The sequence below is a fragment of the Haliotis rubra genome, unplaced genomic scaffold, assembly GCF_003918875.1.
Source record: "Haliotis rubra isolate DU_JTF1 unplaced genomic scaffold, ASM391887v1 Scf875, whole genome shotgun sequence".
In the NCBI taxonomy this organism is placed as follows: domain Eukaryota; kingdom Metazoa; phylum Mollusca; class Gastropoda; order Lepetellida; family Haliotidae; genus Haliotis; species Haliotis rubra.
The window spans coordinates 258,583-274,514 of record NW_025767607.1 but is presented as its reverse complement, the minus strand read 5'-3'; the positions used below and the strand labels follow the sequence as shown (position 1 = coordinate 274,514).

Below are 15,932 nucleotides of genomic sequence, written 5' to 3'. Positions count from 1 at the left end.
ACTGGGTCACGTGTGACAGGTACCAAACCATCAACTGGGTCACGTGTGACAGCTACCAAACCATCAACTGGGTCACGTGTGACAGCTACCGAACCATCAACTGGGTCACGTGTGACAGCTACCGAACCATCAACTGGGTCACGTGTGACAGCTACCAAACCATCAACTGTGTCACGTGTGACAGGTACCAAACCATCAACTGGGTCACGCGTGACAGCTACCAAACCATCAACTGGGTCACGCGTGACAGCTACCAAACCATCAACTGGGTCACGTGTGACAGGTACCAAACCATCAACTGGGTCACGTGTGACAGCTACCAAACCATCAACTGGGTCACGTGTGACAGCTACCAAACCATCAACTGGGTCACGTGTGACAGCTACCAAACCATCAACTGGGTCACGCGTGACAGCTACCAAACCATCAACTGGGTCACGCGTGACAGCTACCGAACCACCAACCAGGTCACTTGTGACATGGATAATAACTAACCATGGCTCCAAATGTTTTTCACAATCAAAACAACACACACAATGATATTGCAAGTTTACTTGTCAACCACACTACAATGTAAAATGCTTGTTATATTTGGCCGGAAGTCTGCTTCTCCTCAGAAGGGTCTTCCCTTGCTTGTGCTGATCAGCAGACCTCCGCGTCCTCGAGACTCGGAACAGGAAATCACCAGTATGGATTGTGTGCAGCAGTGACGAGTCTCCTGTGAAAGAACACCCTCAGATCAGCTTGCAATTATAGTGAGCGAGCGAGTTTTACGCCGCACTCAGCAATATTCCAGCTATATGGCGGCGGTCTGTAAATAATCGAGTCTGGACCAGACAATCCAGTAATTAACAGCATGAGCATCGATCTGCGCAATTGGGAACCGATGACATGTGTCAGCCAAGTCAGCGAGCCTGACCACCCAATCCCGTTAGTCGCCTCTTACTGCAATTATAGGGTTTGTGATGCTTTCACCATTCGACACATTTTAATTTTAAGTGATACGACAGACCTGTGCTGGTACATCAATTCTGCAGCTATTCGAGTGAAGAGTGAGTGAGTGAGTGAGTGGAGGAGTGAGTGAGTTTAGTTTTACGCCACTTTTAGCAATATTCCAGCAATATCAAGGAGGGATCACTAGAAATGGGCTCGAATGAAGAGGTGAGGTGAGGTGAGGTGAGGTGAGGTGAGGTGAGGTGAGGTGAGGTGAGGTGAAATAAGTTAATGGCGAATTGCACAGACGTTCGATTGTACTAAGCCGGATATGTTGCTAGCCCACCGACCTTCAACAGTCTAACAGCCTTAAAACGTGCCTCGGTGTCTCACGTTAACAATATGGGATACCAAGCTGTCCAGTTCGTGAACATAACAAAAACAAGTGTTTGCCGCTAACATGGCTATGTCCCCCGCCACTAAAGAAGAACAAGATATAACATATTTACTAGTTTTTGTCGTTTGGCCACATAGAAGATTACCTTTTATGTGATGTAGTTGTCACTTGTCAGAATCTACTAACTCTGAAGATATTTCAGGAATATAGTAGATTTGAATGTATAAATGCAGATGCACATATCCACACACTTATGCGGTGTGTGTTAAGGCTGGGACGGCTCCAAATTTTCTACCCGGGATGTTAATTCCTGACATCAAATTTGTAAGAAATGTCAATATATTATTCAGCTCGGAGGCTAAAATTGGGTGCAACGTTTCATGAGATATCTGGTTTACATAAAGTGGTCAAAGTGTCGTGGTGACCTTGAAAATAATTTCAAGGTCACCCAATTGGGACTGGTGTCTGCGTAATCCCCCCGAATGTAGGCTGTCACCAAACTTGAAGTCATTGGGTACAAAAGTCCCCCGTTCAGCGTTGCGGCTGGGGAAATAAGCATTACTCGCAACTTATATTACTTTCATACTTACGGCTATTGTCAACCTCTGCAGATCTTCGATTTTTGTCATTTTTACACGTGCTCTGAAATGGGAAAAGTAGATATAAAAATGTATTCTTTAATAGCAGCAATTGACTATTCTGCATGGGTCAACTTGCATGGGTTACTGGGCGTCTCTTCAAGAAGCACAGGGGTCTACATTAAACAAGAAGTGGGGAATGACGGCCTATCCTTGATCATACACGCATTACTGTGGATCTATTCTCAGAGAACAAGCACTGATTACTAAGGGTCTGGTCTCTCGAACAACCACGGCAGCTAGGGGGATATTCTCTCGAAGACCAAGCACTGATGGGGGACATCAGAAAGAGCTTCAAGCATTGTACCCATGTGGGGAATCGATTCTTCGGCGTGAAGAACCCGGCACTTCGGCGTGGGGATATTCCGGGTCGGCGTGGAATCGAACCCGGGTCTTCGGCGTGGGGAATCGAACCCGGGTCTTCGGCGTGGGGAATCGAACCTGGTCTTCCATGTGGGGAATCGAACCCGGGCTTTCGGCGTGTCGAGCGAACACTTTAACCACTAGGCTACCCAACCGCCCAAGGGAGAGGGAAGAGAGATATAAAGGTAAGAAAGATCAGCTGTCAGAGGGACAGAAACACGCACCCCATCACAGACCGCGTCACAGAAGGTGAAGTTGCACTGGAAGCTAACGACTGGGTCGGAGGCGACATTGAAGGCAGGAAAGTAGGGGCTGACGGACGTCAGGCCAGTTGTCGTGAATCCTTGGTTCCGTTTGAAAATGATTCCGTCACCGCAGCTGTGAACAGTACGTGGCATGTGGTTAAAACAGCTTACACACACATATATCCAGAACAACTTTTATGCCCATAGATGATTTGATACCACTGATGACAATGCCAGAGTTAGTTAAAAACTGACATTCACTTTATGCGAGTTTATTGGAGTATGGACCTTCACAGTCAAAGCGACGATATTCTTGAAAGGACATGGGATACGACTCACTTGTTCTAATTTATGCCAAAACGATTCGAGGTTCAAGGGTCTAAATGATCAATCAGAAACAACGCTTCTGTATTTCCTTTTGGGGAAATCTCAAGGTTTTCCCCAGAACTGTGGAAGTTTTCTGTGTTTACATCTTTAGAGAATACGTTCGTGGAAATGTGTCTTTCGTACACTTGTTAACTTCAGATTAGCGGCCATGTGACCGGCCTCTGGTAATATGGAAAAGCCGAATATCGTTTAAGCTGCACATTAGATGTTCCAGTAGAGGTCAAAATGATTTGGTCAAAGTTGTCAGCGTGACACGCTTCACTTGATAAAGATTTTGAGTCAAATCATTACCCACGCTCAGAAGCCTTCAATACTAAGGTGGGACTTAGAATGTTACAATTAAAACAAGTGTTTGCCACTAATAGGGCAATTTCCCCCGTCGCTAAAGTAGAATGAAATCTTTATAACACATTTACTACTTTTTATTTTTGGGTCACATACACGATTCCTGAAATGACTGGGGTCTGCATAATCACCCAATGAAGGTTTTCGACATCATTGAAGACATTGGATGCTATGTTTCATGAGATATCGCGTTTATACAAGTTTGGGTCCAAATTTTCTTCCCGGGATATTAATTCCTGACATCAAATTTGTAAGAAATGTCAATATATTCTTCAGCTCGGAGGCTAAAATTGGGTGCACCGTTTCATGAGATTACTGACAGTAAAAAGTGGTCAAATTGTCGTGGTGACCTTGAAAATAAGGTCAAGGTCATCCAAATCAACTGGTGTCTGCGTAATCCCCCCCAGCGTAGGCTGTCACCAAATTTGAAGACAGTTCATGAGATATCGCGTTTACAAGAATCGGGACGTACGTACGGGCGCTGCTGACTACATAGTCCCCCGTACCGCGTGGCGGCGGGCGACAAAAACATCAGTGTGTTCTTGAATTCAAATCAGGGAATTCATCAGTTAACACAGTGACAAACATTGCATTATAAGTGCTAGAGTACAGTTTTACTAAGCTTTTGGCAATATCACTGGGGAGGATTTGAAGGTAGAGGCGTGGTGGGTCACCAGACATGGGCTTCACACGTTGTACGCGTGAGTGGAATCGAACCAGGAAATTCGGCACGATGAGCGAACGCTTTGACCACTAAGCTACCCCACACACCCTCTGTATTGTAAAAATGGTTAACGTCACGAATCTGTATACATTATGCGTTGTAATAGTGACGTGCGTTTGAATTTGTAAATAATCAAATCAAAGTTTTTATTTCTGAGACCTCTTCACGCAAGTATTCACGCTTATCATTCCTTGTGTTCCCAATATGAAGCAGCTATGTTGTTGAGTGTTATTCAAGGCAAACACTTTTACACAGAATTTTAATCAGAATAAATCTGAACATATCGAGTGAATATGATTTTACGCCTCCATAAATGGGCTCCACGTATGTATCTATGTTGGGAATCGAACCCATGTTTCCGGCGTGACGAGCGGACGCTTTAACCACTCGGTTATACAACCGCTCTTAGAATACACAAATGAACTTTGAAAAACGTACCCAGCCCTCAGCACTGGATATCGTTTCTTTGTATTTACTCCAATAGCATCACACGACACGGGCTTCACTCCTTTCTCTCCCTGTTCGCCTGAAGACACAACCAATACAAGTTGTCACGCATGCAGATTAGTAGCGAAATCACGATAAACTGCGTATTTGTGCATTTGGGTAAAACACGCAAAAATAATCCCCATACACAAATGCCAACCCTCACGAAAAATACCAAAAGGCAAATAATGCCACGACTGTTCGTAATGAAGTTTAACCTAGCTTGGACCCTTCAGCAATATACATTTGTCTTTTCCGATCCACAAACGATCGAATGCTGGCGGCAAGTACGTTTCCGTTGCAACGATTCACGCCGTCGGGATAAAATGTTTGGTTGGTTGGCTATTTTACGCTGCACTCAGCAATATTCCCGCTATATGGCGACGGTCTGTAAATAATCGAGTCTGGACCAGACAATCCAGTGATCTACAGCATGAACATCGATCTACGCAACTGGGATACGATGACATGTGCCAACCAAGTCAACGAGCCTGACCACCCGATCCCGTTAGTCGCCTCTTACGACAAGCATGGGTTACTGAAGATCAGTTCTAACCTGGTTAGGGTAAAATGAAAAGTCAGACCACCTGGCCCCGATTTCTTGAAACAAAATAAGATTTTACTCAAATTTCAAACTGAGTTTGACAGTTTGAAACGACTAAATTTTTAACTCAGCTGCATTTTTAAAATAATAAAGCCCAAACAATTTAAGTAATCTATTCACCAAACTCAAACTGTCTACTATGTTTGAGTTTAATATCGATTTCAGTTCATTCTAGGAAATGCTTTTTCTCAGATTTGAGTAAAAACTCTTACTCAATTTAAAACTCAGACTTAAGTTTGTTTCGAGAAATTTGGACCTGATCTATCCAGTTTCCTATTAAACTCAGCAAAGGCTGCTAGAAACCAAGTCGAACAAATCCCAACGGGGTTGAACATAAGGTACTTCTGTGTTGAGGACTATTTGGACCTGGGTCCGCATGCACAAAGCGAACTTAGTGTTACGTCCACGTATGGGGGTTAATATCACCGCTGCACTGTGGTCGCTTTATACAAGATGGCTTTTTTCTCCCAACAGAAGAAATGAGTAGAAGGACTAGTCCAACTGTCATTCTTACCTTTACTCACGGCTTTGAGCTGGACAGTTTTCACAAGGTGAAGGTCAGACCCTGTCAAATCATTGCCAAGAACGTCCACGACGTTCAGCGTGACTGTGGATTTGGACTCGCTTCCTGTGTTGTGCTGCACTTCCAATGGAGCTGTGAGTCTGCAACACGGGACATACAGCAATGTGGATTATATACTGAACAGCAATAAAAACGCAACTCAGAATTCCTGAAAATTACATTTTATCATCATGAGTTTGGATTTGATGGAATACATTTTGGTTTTTTTTAAATGCGTTGCTTTTGCTGGTCAGTATATGTCAAACCAAGCAATTTTCCGGATATATCCAGATTGTCTGGAAATAATCCAATGAAAAACTGCAGAAAACCTATGCTTAATTTTGCATGCATAACGTTTCAAACAGGCGAATCATGAGTGAGCAAATCTGATGACATCAGCTTTATTTCAGCCATATAGCGACGAGACAAAGGTTGGGTCAGGAAATAAGAACGACAAAGTACCGTAACAAATACATGCAAGCCCAAGTCATTTGTCAAAGAGTGCGAGGGAGTTTAGTTTTACGCCGTTTTAGCCATATTTCAGCATCAGACATCAGAAATGAGCTTCACACATTGTACCCATCTGGGGAATCGAACCCGGGTCTTCGGCGTGACGAGCAAACACTTTAACCACTAGGCAACCCCGCCGCTACCAATTGTCAAATAACGCCCCCAAAGATTATTATAATGTTTCGAGTCAGCAAGTTGTGGCAATGCCACAGTATGAAAGCGTATTAGTGAAACAGTCTAAAATAGTTTTAATACCTAAGTAAAGGATACTTAAAATTATGTTTATGATTAATAATATTAGCTGGTATCAACTAGTATCGAAATATTAACTGTATCCAGCTTGGGTCGTTACTTCAACCTTCATAACACACACGAGTTACATTGAAGCAGTTTTAATCGTCTTTGACAGCCCAGTTTGAAATCGCGGATTAATCCATATTTGACCGATCACACACGTATATCTAAGAACAGCTTATTTTGTTGCCTAACGCAGCAATATTCCAACCGAGTTTGGACTAGATATTCAATTACTTAATGAGCCTTCATCAACGTAATTAAGATAAAATGACATGTATCTGCCAAGGAACCGAGCCTGATCACGTCAGTTGTGAAGACCAATTAAGTATACGTTTTGTTTGGTTGTTTCGACACGGGGTAATGACACGCCACTGAATATTCATTGTACCTACCCATCGTGAATCGTGTGCTTTACCGAGGCAACGCCCCCTGCGGCACTGAATGTACAGGTGACCGTGTACTGCTCGGACTTCTTCTGCACCATACCGCCCTTCTGTCCGTAGGCCACAGTGACCGTGATGACGTAGACATCCACGCCCTTCCGCTTCTGCAAGAATCGAGGAGTGATGATTTTACGATGCTTCTGGCAATATTCTTAGACTTTTGGCTGTTTGTTGTTTAACATGGCAAAATTCTAGCTTCAGGACGGCGGTGTGAAATAATCGTGTCGGAACCAGACAATCCAGTGATTGACACCATGAGCCTGAATGGATAAAATAGCACGAAGCGATACTGTTGTCAGACTTCTACCACTTCGGTGCTAGTTTGGTTTAGCTGTTTCACGCCCATTCGGCAATATTCCAGCTATATGGCGGCGGTCTGTAAATATTCCAGTCTGGACCAGACAATTCAATGATCAACATCATGAGCATCGATCAACGCAGTTGGGATACCATGACGTGTCAACCAAGCCAGCGAGTCTGACCACCCCATCCCGTTAGTCGCTTCTTACGATACGCAGGGGTTGCTGAAGACCAGTTCTAATCCGGATATTCACGGCTATGGTGTAATGTAGGGTTTGACAAGGAGATTGAAAATAGATAAATTCTGGAATAAACTATGTAAAGTATTTCAAATATTTCTTTGCAAGAATAAAAAATACATAATTGTCAACATGCCGACTTCAGCGGACTAGATAAACATCATTGGTACTGTACAAAGGCATAAGGAAATTAATCTTGATGCTCTGTATACGAAGTACCCAAAGGGGGCTGGCATCCATATGCTAATTGGTGTTACTGCATCGATGAATACAACGGTAAATACAATAGACAACATTCTCCAATAAACTCACCTCGAACACACAAGGGGAGCTGCCGCGACCAGGATAGGAGACGTCGAGACGGAACTTGACCTTGTCCACGGCGGAAAACTTGTGGACTGTACCTCCAGCACAAACAGCCTTCGCATTGGCGTTCAGGTCGGTGACGACCTCCACGTAGCCGTCCGCAACAGCGTCAGCACCGCAGTTAGGAAGCACTGCACATCAACACGAAATGAACTTGAGTCTCGGTAATTTCCGGATATAAGCGAGAAGAAACGAGATTCAGCGTCTTCAAGATTATTTCCTTTTCATTGTGACGTGCATGGCTTATGCTGGTGTCACTGATAACCCACTTAGAGTGTGCAAGTTTAGTTTTTCGCCGCTTGTAGCAATATCCCGTCACGGCGGGGGAAACCAGAAATGGGCTTCACACGTTGTACCCACATGGGGAATCGAGCCCGGGTCTTCGACGTGACGAGCGAACGCTTTAACCGCTAGGTTACCCCACCGCCCTTTAGACACATTGTACCATCGTTTAACGCCTAGACCCAAATCAAGTATGCTGACCGCGAGCCGACCAGGTCGTGCTTTATACCCAATTCTGGTTATTTTCGATAAATGCAAGTAGTATTTTAAAATTTGCAGGATTTGTTTGTTTGAAACATTGCAGTATCTAGAAATTTCAGCGCAGTATTCTTGAGCTTCAAATATTAAAGTATTGTTTAGTTTCAAGTGAGTGAGTGAGCGAGATTGGTTTTACGCCACTTTTAGCAATATTCCAGCAATATCACGGCAGGGGACACCAGAAATGGGCTTCACACATTGTACCCATGTGGGGAATCAAACCCGGGTCGTCGGCGTGACGAGCGAACGTTTTAACCGCCCGTTTAGTTTCAAGTGTTTCAAAATGCTCAAGTTTCAGAGATTTTCAGGGATGTTTTTAAGATTTAGATATTGTAGTATTCCTAGTTTCAAATATTGCAGGTTCTAAGCCACATACCGTCTATGATGTACCCGGCAGGAGGATCTCCACGAACGATGGCCTGGAACGATCAATTTGGAAAAGTTCAACCGTTGATGTAAAGCAACGTTTGAAAAGAATGTTTTCATTCGGACAAATTAAAATTCGAAACAATGCATCACGTGTGTTGCAATATCAAGGCTGTGTTATTTGCATCGACAAGTGTTGTGATGGTTTTTAGGAATCTCAGTTGTCAGAGTCCCGAATGCCAACACGAAGAGCATTCTTGCTTTTGATCATGCATTGGTTAAGACGCTATTATATCCCAACATGTCTTTGCCGTTTAACGCCGCACTCGGCAATATCCGAGGTATGTGGAAGCGGTTTGTAAATAATCGAGTCAGGACCAGACAATGCAGTGATCAACATCATGAGCATCGATCTACGCAATTAGGATACAATGACGTGTGTCAACAAAGTCAGCGAGCCTGAAATCCAATCCCGTTAGTCGCCTTCTACAAGCATGGGTTACTGAAGATCAGTTCTAACCCGGATCTTCACGGGTTTATATCCAACAGCAAACATGTGCGTACCTTATGTATATGTCTTGTCTGTATTAAGCTAGTTCGCACTCAGCACTATTCCTTCTCTGTGACGGCGACCAGTTCGTGATCGAATCGGAGTCAGGCAATTCAGAGATTGATATTGTAAGCATCCATCAACGCCAACGTGTGAGATGGCCAGTCATTTGGTCATCTCTTACGACAAGCATAGGTCACTCAGGACCTGTTTTACCCCGGAATGCCTATGTGTTGTTATATACTGAACAGCAAAAGAAACGCAAGTCTGTCTTTTTGTCAAGTTTTTGAATAGAAGACAACTAAAATTATGTCTAATAATTTACTATAGAAAACACTGTCGATTTAACAGCTAAAAGTGTTGCTGTTAACACTGAATTGCAATAGGTTCAAATTGATCACAGTCCGTCAAATGGAGATACCCTGAGTGCGAAAAGTGACAGTCTCTTTGGTAGCTCGTATAGCCACCTTGAACTTGCACAGGCCGTGCAATGTTGCCTCATTGAGTTCACTAGAGTCTGAAAGAATGCCTGAGGCAAGTGGTTCCACCCAAACACCAATCTCTGTTCCAACTGTGCAAGTGTGAGTTGCTGTCTACCTGCAGCAATCCTACGTCCAATGTTGTCCCAGAAGTTCAATGGGAGCCATATCCGTCGCAGCAGCTCGAAGACGCCAAATCGTATCGCTGGACACTGTTCCCCTTGACTTCATGAACTAAAGCTGCTGTTACTGCTTGAGTTCGGTCCTTAGATGAGTGGGGTGAGGTAAAATTGGATTTTAACGTCGTGCTTGAGAATATTTCGCTCATATGACGACGTGCATGCGTGTGTATGTGTATGTGCGGCTGCTTGTACTAGCCGACTGAGATGCCATGCCGCAGTGACTGACTGACTGACCGAGTTTAGTTTTACGCCGCTTTTAGCAATAGTCTTTTGGTACGACGCGGCCTGGGATTGAACTTTTGGTACGACGCGGCCTGGGATTGAACCCGTGACGTTCCGCTCTCCGGGCGGACGCTCTAACCAATACACCAACTAGGCGGTCCCTTTGATGAGTTACCCGGATGAACCTATCATGCGCATAGTTGTCGCTCGTGGCCGTTCGGTACGGGACAATCAGCAGCAACCCGTGTAATGGTGGTAAGATGACAGCCCAATTGTCTAGCTACAGCGGTTGCATAGCCTTCCATAGGCCATTCCCCTCTGCTCATTCGTTAGTCTAGGCATCGTTTGTGTGGCGTGTATACCTCCTAGCGTCAACACTGAACTGATTTTTGACACAAAACTTTATAAACGATACCTCAGAGTGAAATGCATGTTTTCCATCCAGAACCGTCGATGTACGTGCTAAAATTATGGTTTTGCTGCACTGTGGGTGTGTTTGTGCGAATGCATGACATCTCATCTGGGATCATTACGTTATTTTACCATGAACGGTCCATAAACATGAACGCTTACTTTTGCGAAATTTCATTTTTCGAAACCTGCGTTACTTTTGCTGTTCAGCATATTTATGAATTATGATTTTGGAAAAACTATAAATTCAGAGTTTTCCAACTGTCAGTGGTACCTAAAATACCCGACGATTCACCCTACCTTTCTCATAATGTTTGATCAGCATTCCAGAAGTTGGTGAGTCACTAATGAAGCATACTTTATTGATAACTGTTTCGGTGTAAATTCTTTAACCGTTTTCAGGCCAAACGTGCCAAGTGATGAGTGTGAGCGAGTTTAGTTTTACGCCGCACTCAGCAATATTCCAGTTATATGTCGGCGGTCGGTAAATAAACGAGTCTGGACCGGACAATCCAGTAATCAACTGAATGAGCATCGATCTACGCAATTGGGAACCTATGACATGTGTCAACCAAGTCAGCAAGCCTGACCACCCGATCCCGTTAGTGGCCTTTAACGACAAGCACTGGTTACTGAAGATCAATTCTAAACCGGATCTTCAATAAGCCAACAATTAGGAAGGATTAAGTATTAATAACAGTAGAAAAGTTGATAGGATGATTAAAGGTGAAGACTAAAGCTTGATTAAATCATCAAGTCCATTATTTTCCCATACTCGTCCTATTAAATTGACAGAAACAGTGCGACTGGATTTGTGAGGTATTTAAAATCTTCTCTTAATGTGACAAAATGTGTCTTGGTACTCACAACGACCAAAGCTAGGATGAAGGCTACACGTTTCGACGCCATGTTTGAATACTGAAAAAGGAATACAGATAGCTATAGTGTACAATCTCTATATCCGTCCATATCATTTGAAATACTCTGTAAGAATCATTGTGCTCATTTATTCACTTAATGGAACATATTTCAATTTTCTGTTCACGACGATAATCAACAGAAATAGCGACAGCCTTCCACCTACCTCGACCATGCCCCTTCTCGACAGCGCTTGCATCGTCTGTCGCTTGGCCCGTCGCTCATGTAAATCTCGTGCCAAATGCCCGGATGTGCGCGATGGCAGAGCTATTGCCATTCACTCTGATACATCCGCCAACTTTGTCGAGTTTGATCACTGGAACCCCATTTTATATAGTTCAAAGTTTATTAATCTGTATTTCAGTACTCAGGCCTACAGCCCAATATGTACATTATACTTTAACAGTTATGTATTTATAAAAAATATAGCCGTTATATATTTGTGTATACTTTTGATATATGTTCCATATTTCACAAATATACCAGCTATATATTTCATATAAAATATAATAACAGTTATATTGTTTTTACAAACATTATACTATAACCGTTATATAGTATAGTATAGCAGTAGTATAATAATGATAGATAATAAATAGTTTAACTTATGTTCTATAATTCATAAATGGATAACAGTTGTATGTGTTATAAACAATATAACGTAACAGTTATATAATAGTTATATATTTGTAAACATAATATAACCGTTATATGTTTTACAATGTAGATGCTATATATCTAACACACATTACAATTACACAGTAATATATTTAACAAATAGTATAATATAACATATATAATATAACATTTATATTTAACAAATAGTATAATATAACATATATAATATAACATTTATATATTTAACAAATAGTACAATACATTTACATATTAACAAATAGTATAATATAGCATTGATATTTTTAACAAATTGTGTAACATAATCATTTATATTTTTAGCAAGTAGTATAATATAACATTTATAACATAACATTTATATATTTAACCAATAGTATAACATTTATATATTTAACAAATTATGTACAGTACAACCAGAAATTATTGAGAATTTAAAGATTGTAAATTTTTATTTTTTTTTACTCATTACTCACGTATCAAATGTGAATATTAGCAGAACATAACTCCAGATTCAAAGACAGGTGAACAGTTAGTATTTTGTCAAGTCACCATGGGCAGCAATGCAGGCTTCAATGCGGCGGGGCATACTACTGATCAAAGAAGTTAGAAAGTCGTGGTCCATGCTGTCCCAATATCGGACCACCTCTTCTTTCATTTCAGCAATAATTGTCAGATTTTTCTTATTGACACTTTCCTTCATAAGTCCCCAAACATTTTCTATTGGATTTAGGTCAGGGCTATAGCTTGGACAATCTAATAATGTCATATTTTGGGTCCGAAACCAGGCCTGTGAATGCTTTGAACGATGTTTTGGGTCGTTGTCCTGCTGGAAAATCCAAACATTTCCATAGAACACGTGAGCAGATGGAAGTAAATGTCCCTCGAGAATATCTGTGTACCGCTCACTGTTCATATTCCCTTCAAATACACAGAGGGGCGTTGCCCCTAACACATATATCTCCCCCCCCACACGTTAAATTTCGGACTGTACTTTGGGTGCTGATACAAAGGTTTTTCAGTTTGTTTGGTCCAGAATTTCAGTGTACTAGGAAACAGCCACACAGAACTTTCATCTGAGAAAATCACATTGTCCCAGTTAAAATTTTTATGCTGTAAGCACCAGTTCAATCTTCGCTCCTTTTGTTCAGTCATTTTTCTGGGCCTACCTGAGCCTCCCAGGTGCTCTATGCTATATCCATTTGCAATATTTTTCAAAACACGATAAACAGTGGAAAAAGGGATGCCTGTTCTACTTGAAATCACTTTAGCTGATCTAATGTCCTTGTTATAATACTCTAAAATCAATTTCCTCTTCTCTAAATCATCCATACTGAGGATCACTGAAAATGTCGTCTGCTAGCAAGTTAACAAAGGGGGATAACTCTTCACAAACTAATGAAAAAGGATTAAGGGGAGTTGTCTCTCTTGAATGAAACCAAGCACTTGATAGCTGGTCAAGGTTGTTTATACTAGAAATCCAATTTATATATCAAACCAATAGTGTAACATAACATTTATATGTTTAACTAATAGTATAATACGACATTTATATATTTCAAAAATTGTGTAACATGACATTTATACCGCCATATAGCTTAGTGCGCTGTTAAACAACAACCATCACATTTATTAATTTAACAAATTGTATAATATAACATTCATATATAAACTCATGCCATTAATGGTTGTCACCCCCTGTCCCCACCCCAACCCCACACACACCTCACACCCCACACCCCCTCTCCAATTAAAAAAATTGAAGGGGTGACAACCATTATTGGCATGAGTATATTTAAACAAAAGGTATAATATAACATTTATATATCTATAAAATATACTACCCATCAAAAGTTTAGACTCACTTAAAGCACTCACTATATGTTATGTATATGTATGTGGTTACATCGAAGATGAATTTCTCCACCAACTTGGGGGAACCAACTGAAAACCTTATGCATATGAATTGCACAAGGATGATGCTTCAAATTGCGAAAGGCATGAGCAAATGTCGTGCATGTGAACAGATTCGTTTTGGTGTAAAGTTTTGTTAAGAATTCGCCAATTTTCACAGATTTTAATCATTTACTGAACTCATGACAATAATCTTTTCAATGTTACGAATATGTTTTACAATACACCAGTTCATAACTAAACAGTACCTTTAAACAGTATGGAATATTTTGCAAAAAGCTAGTTTAGAACAGTGGACAAGTAAGTGGCTACATTTACATTAGTGAGTCTAAACTTTTGATGGGTAGTATAGAATAAAAAAAACAATTGATATGTAATGTTATATAACAGCCTAGTGTAGCCTAGTGGTTAAAGCGTTCGTTTGTCACTCCGAAGGCCCGTGTTCGATTCCCCACATGGGTAGAATGTATGAAGCACATTTATGATGTCCCCGCCGTGATATTGCTGGAATATTGCTAAAAGCGGCGTAACACTAAACTCACTCACTCACTATCGTGTCTAGGTCGTCTCACCTAGTTTATACCTATAAGTAATAGTTTCAGAAATCTCTGAATTATACGAATTATATATTTTACATAATTGTTATGTCAAAAACGGCTTTGGTATCCTATATTATCGCTTGGGGTTTTGTATCATTAAGTAGGTCTTTGTTTACAAAGACATATATGCTTCATAAGAACTATCTCAGAAGTCATACATCTACACACAGAAATATGAATCCGTCCTTCATACTTAATGAAATTTCATTCGGTTGAACAGGGTGATTTAGAATGAAATTAATTTCTTTTCGCGCTAAATGAGATATAAGGGAGGTCATTTTTGGTAGAGGGCGCTAATGGAGAGGGTTTGTTAAGCCGGGTTGTTCAAACACTAAACTCACTCACTCACTATCGTGTCTAGGTCATCTCACATTACATCTCACATCAGCAGTTGTGTGATTTTCACTTTACAACCAGGGATTCCATCCTAGGCCAAATATATGATAATAAAACAGTTATATGTTTTACAAGCAATGGAGCAGTTATCTATCTTATACACATAATAATATAACACACATATTCGTAGTAATATTCTCTTACAAACTTCCAGATATGAAACAAACAGACATTGTGGCTTCCCTTGTGGCAGTCTCGCCGAGGCATTTACGGCGGCGGTCTGTAAATAATCGAGTCTGGACCAGACAATCCAGTGATCAACAGCATGAAAATCGATCTACGCAACTGGGATACGCTGACATGTGTCAACCAAGTCAGCGAGCCTGACCATCCGATCCCGTTAGTCGCCTCTTACGACAAGCATGGGTTACTGAAGATCAATTCTAACCTGGATCTTCACGGATTCTTACTGTAAGATGCATGGACCATTATTCACGCATACACATGTACTTGCGGTCCTGGGCCCCGTTCCTCAAAGTGATCGTAGCGCTACGACTGTCGTAAGTCTATGTTAAAGTATGGGAGTTACGACTGTCGTAGCGCTACGATCGCTTTGAGGAACGGGGTCCAGAACCGCATTTGTCACTGTGACACTATTCTGTCTTGAAACAAGACTGCCAAACCAGACAACGGAAAATGGGAATGATTATAATGCACATGCAAAATGCATACTGATATTGAAAGAAAAGAAAATCCAGAATGAGCTGTTCCGGCGACAGCACAAGGGAGATTGAGTGAGCGTGTTGGGTTCTACGCCGCTTTTAGACATATTCTAGCAATATCACGGCGGGGGACACCAGAAATGGGCTTCACTCATTGTACTAATGTGGGGAATCGAACCCGGGCCTTCGGCGTGACGAGTGAACGCTGTAACCACCAGGCT

General features: G+C 41.6%; 1 protein-coding gene across 2 annotated transcripts; it reads right to left on the bottom strand.

Moving 5' to 3' along the window:
- Positions 1 to 537: 537 nt before the first annotated feature.
- Positions 538 to 11,808, bottom strand: LOC124263266 (vitelline envelope sperm lysin receptor-like). Of its 2 annotated transcripts, none has more exons than XM_046697858.1 (10): positions 11,674 to 11,808; positions 11,457 to 11,507; positions 8,756 to 8,798; positions 7,786 to 7,970; positions 6,884 to 7,038; positions 5,637 to 5,785; positions 4,471 to 4,558; positions 2,556 to 2,709; positions 1,921 to 1,972; positions 538 to 718 (listed from the first exon to the last, which is right to left on the bottom strand). In XM_046697858.1, the coding sequence occupies exons 1-10, from the start codon at positions 11,782 to 11,784 to the stop codon at positions 567 to 569; spliced, it is 1,140 nt and encodes a 379-aa protein (XP_046553814.1). In that variant the 5' UTR covers positions 11,785 to 11,808; the 3' UTR covers positions 538 to 566. The 2 variants fall into 2 exon arrangements, with proteins under 2 accessions (XP_046553814.1, XP_046553816.1); XM_046697860.1 differs by having other exon boundaries at positions 538 to 715.
- Between the last annotated feature and the right edge of the window lie 4,124 nt (positions 11,809 to 15,932).

What these genes read in the sequence shown, in the direction of transcription:
- LOC124263266 (XM_046697858.1), bottom strand. Translation starts at nt 11,784, where the DNA reads ATGGCAATAGCTCTGCCATCGCGCACATCCGGGCATTTGGCACGAGAT. An exon ending in CGAGAAGGGGCATGGTCGAG is followed by an intron (nt 11,508 to 11,673) that starts GTAGGTGGAAGG and finishes TTCCTTTTTCAG; the next exon opens with TATTCAAACATGGCGTCGAA. An exon ending in GCTCAAAGCCGTGAGTAAAG is followed by an intron (nt 4,559 to 5,636) that starts GTAAGAATGACA and finishes TTGTGTCTTCAG; the next exon opens with GCGAACAGGGAGAGAAAGGA.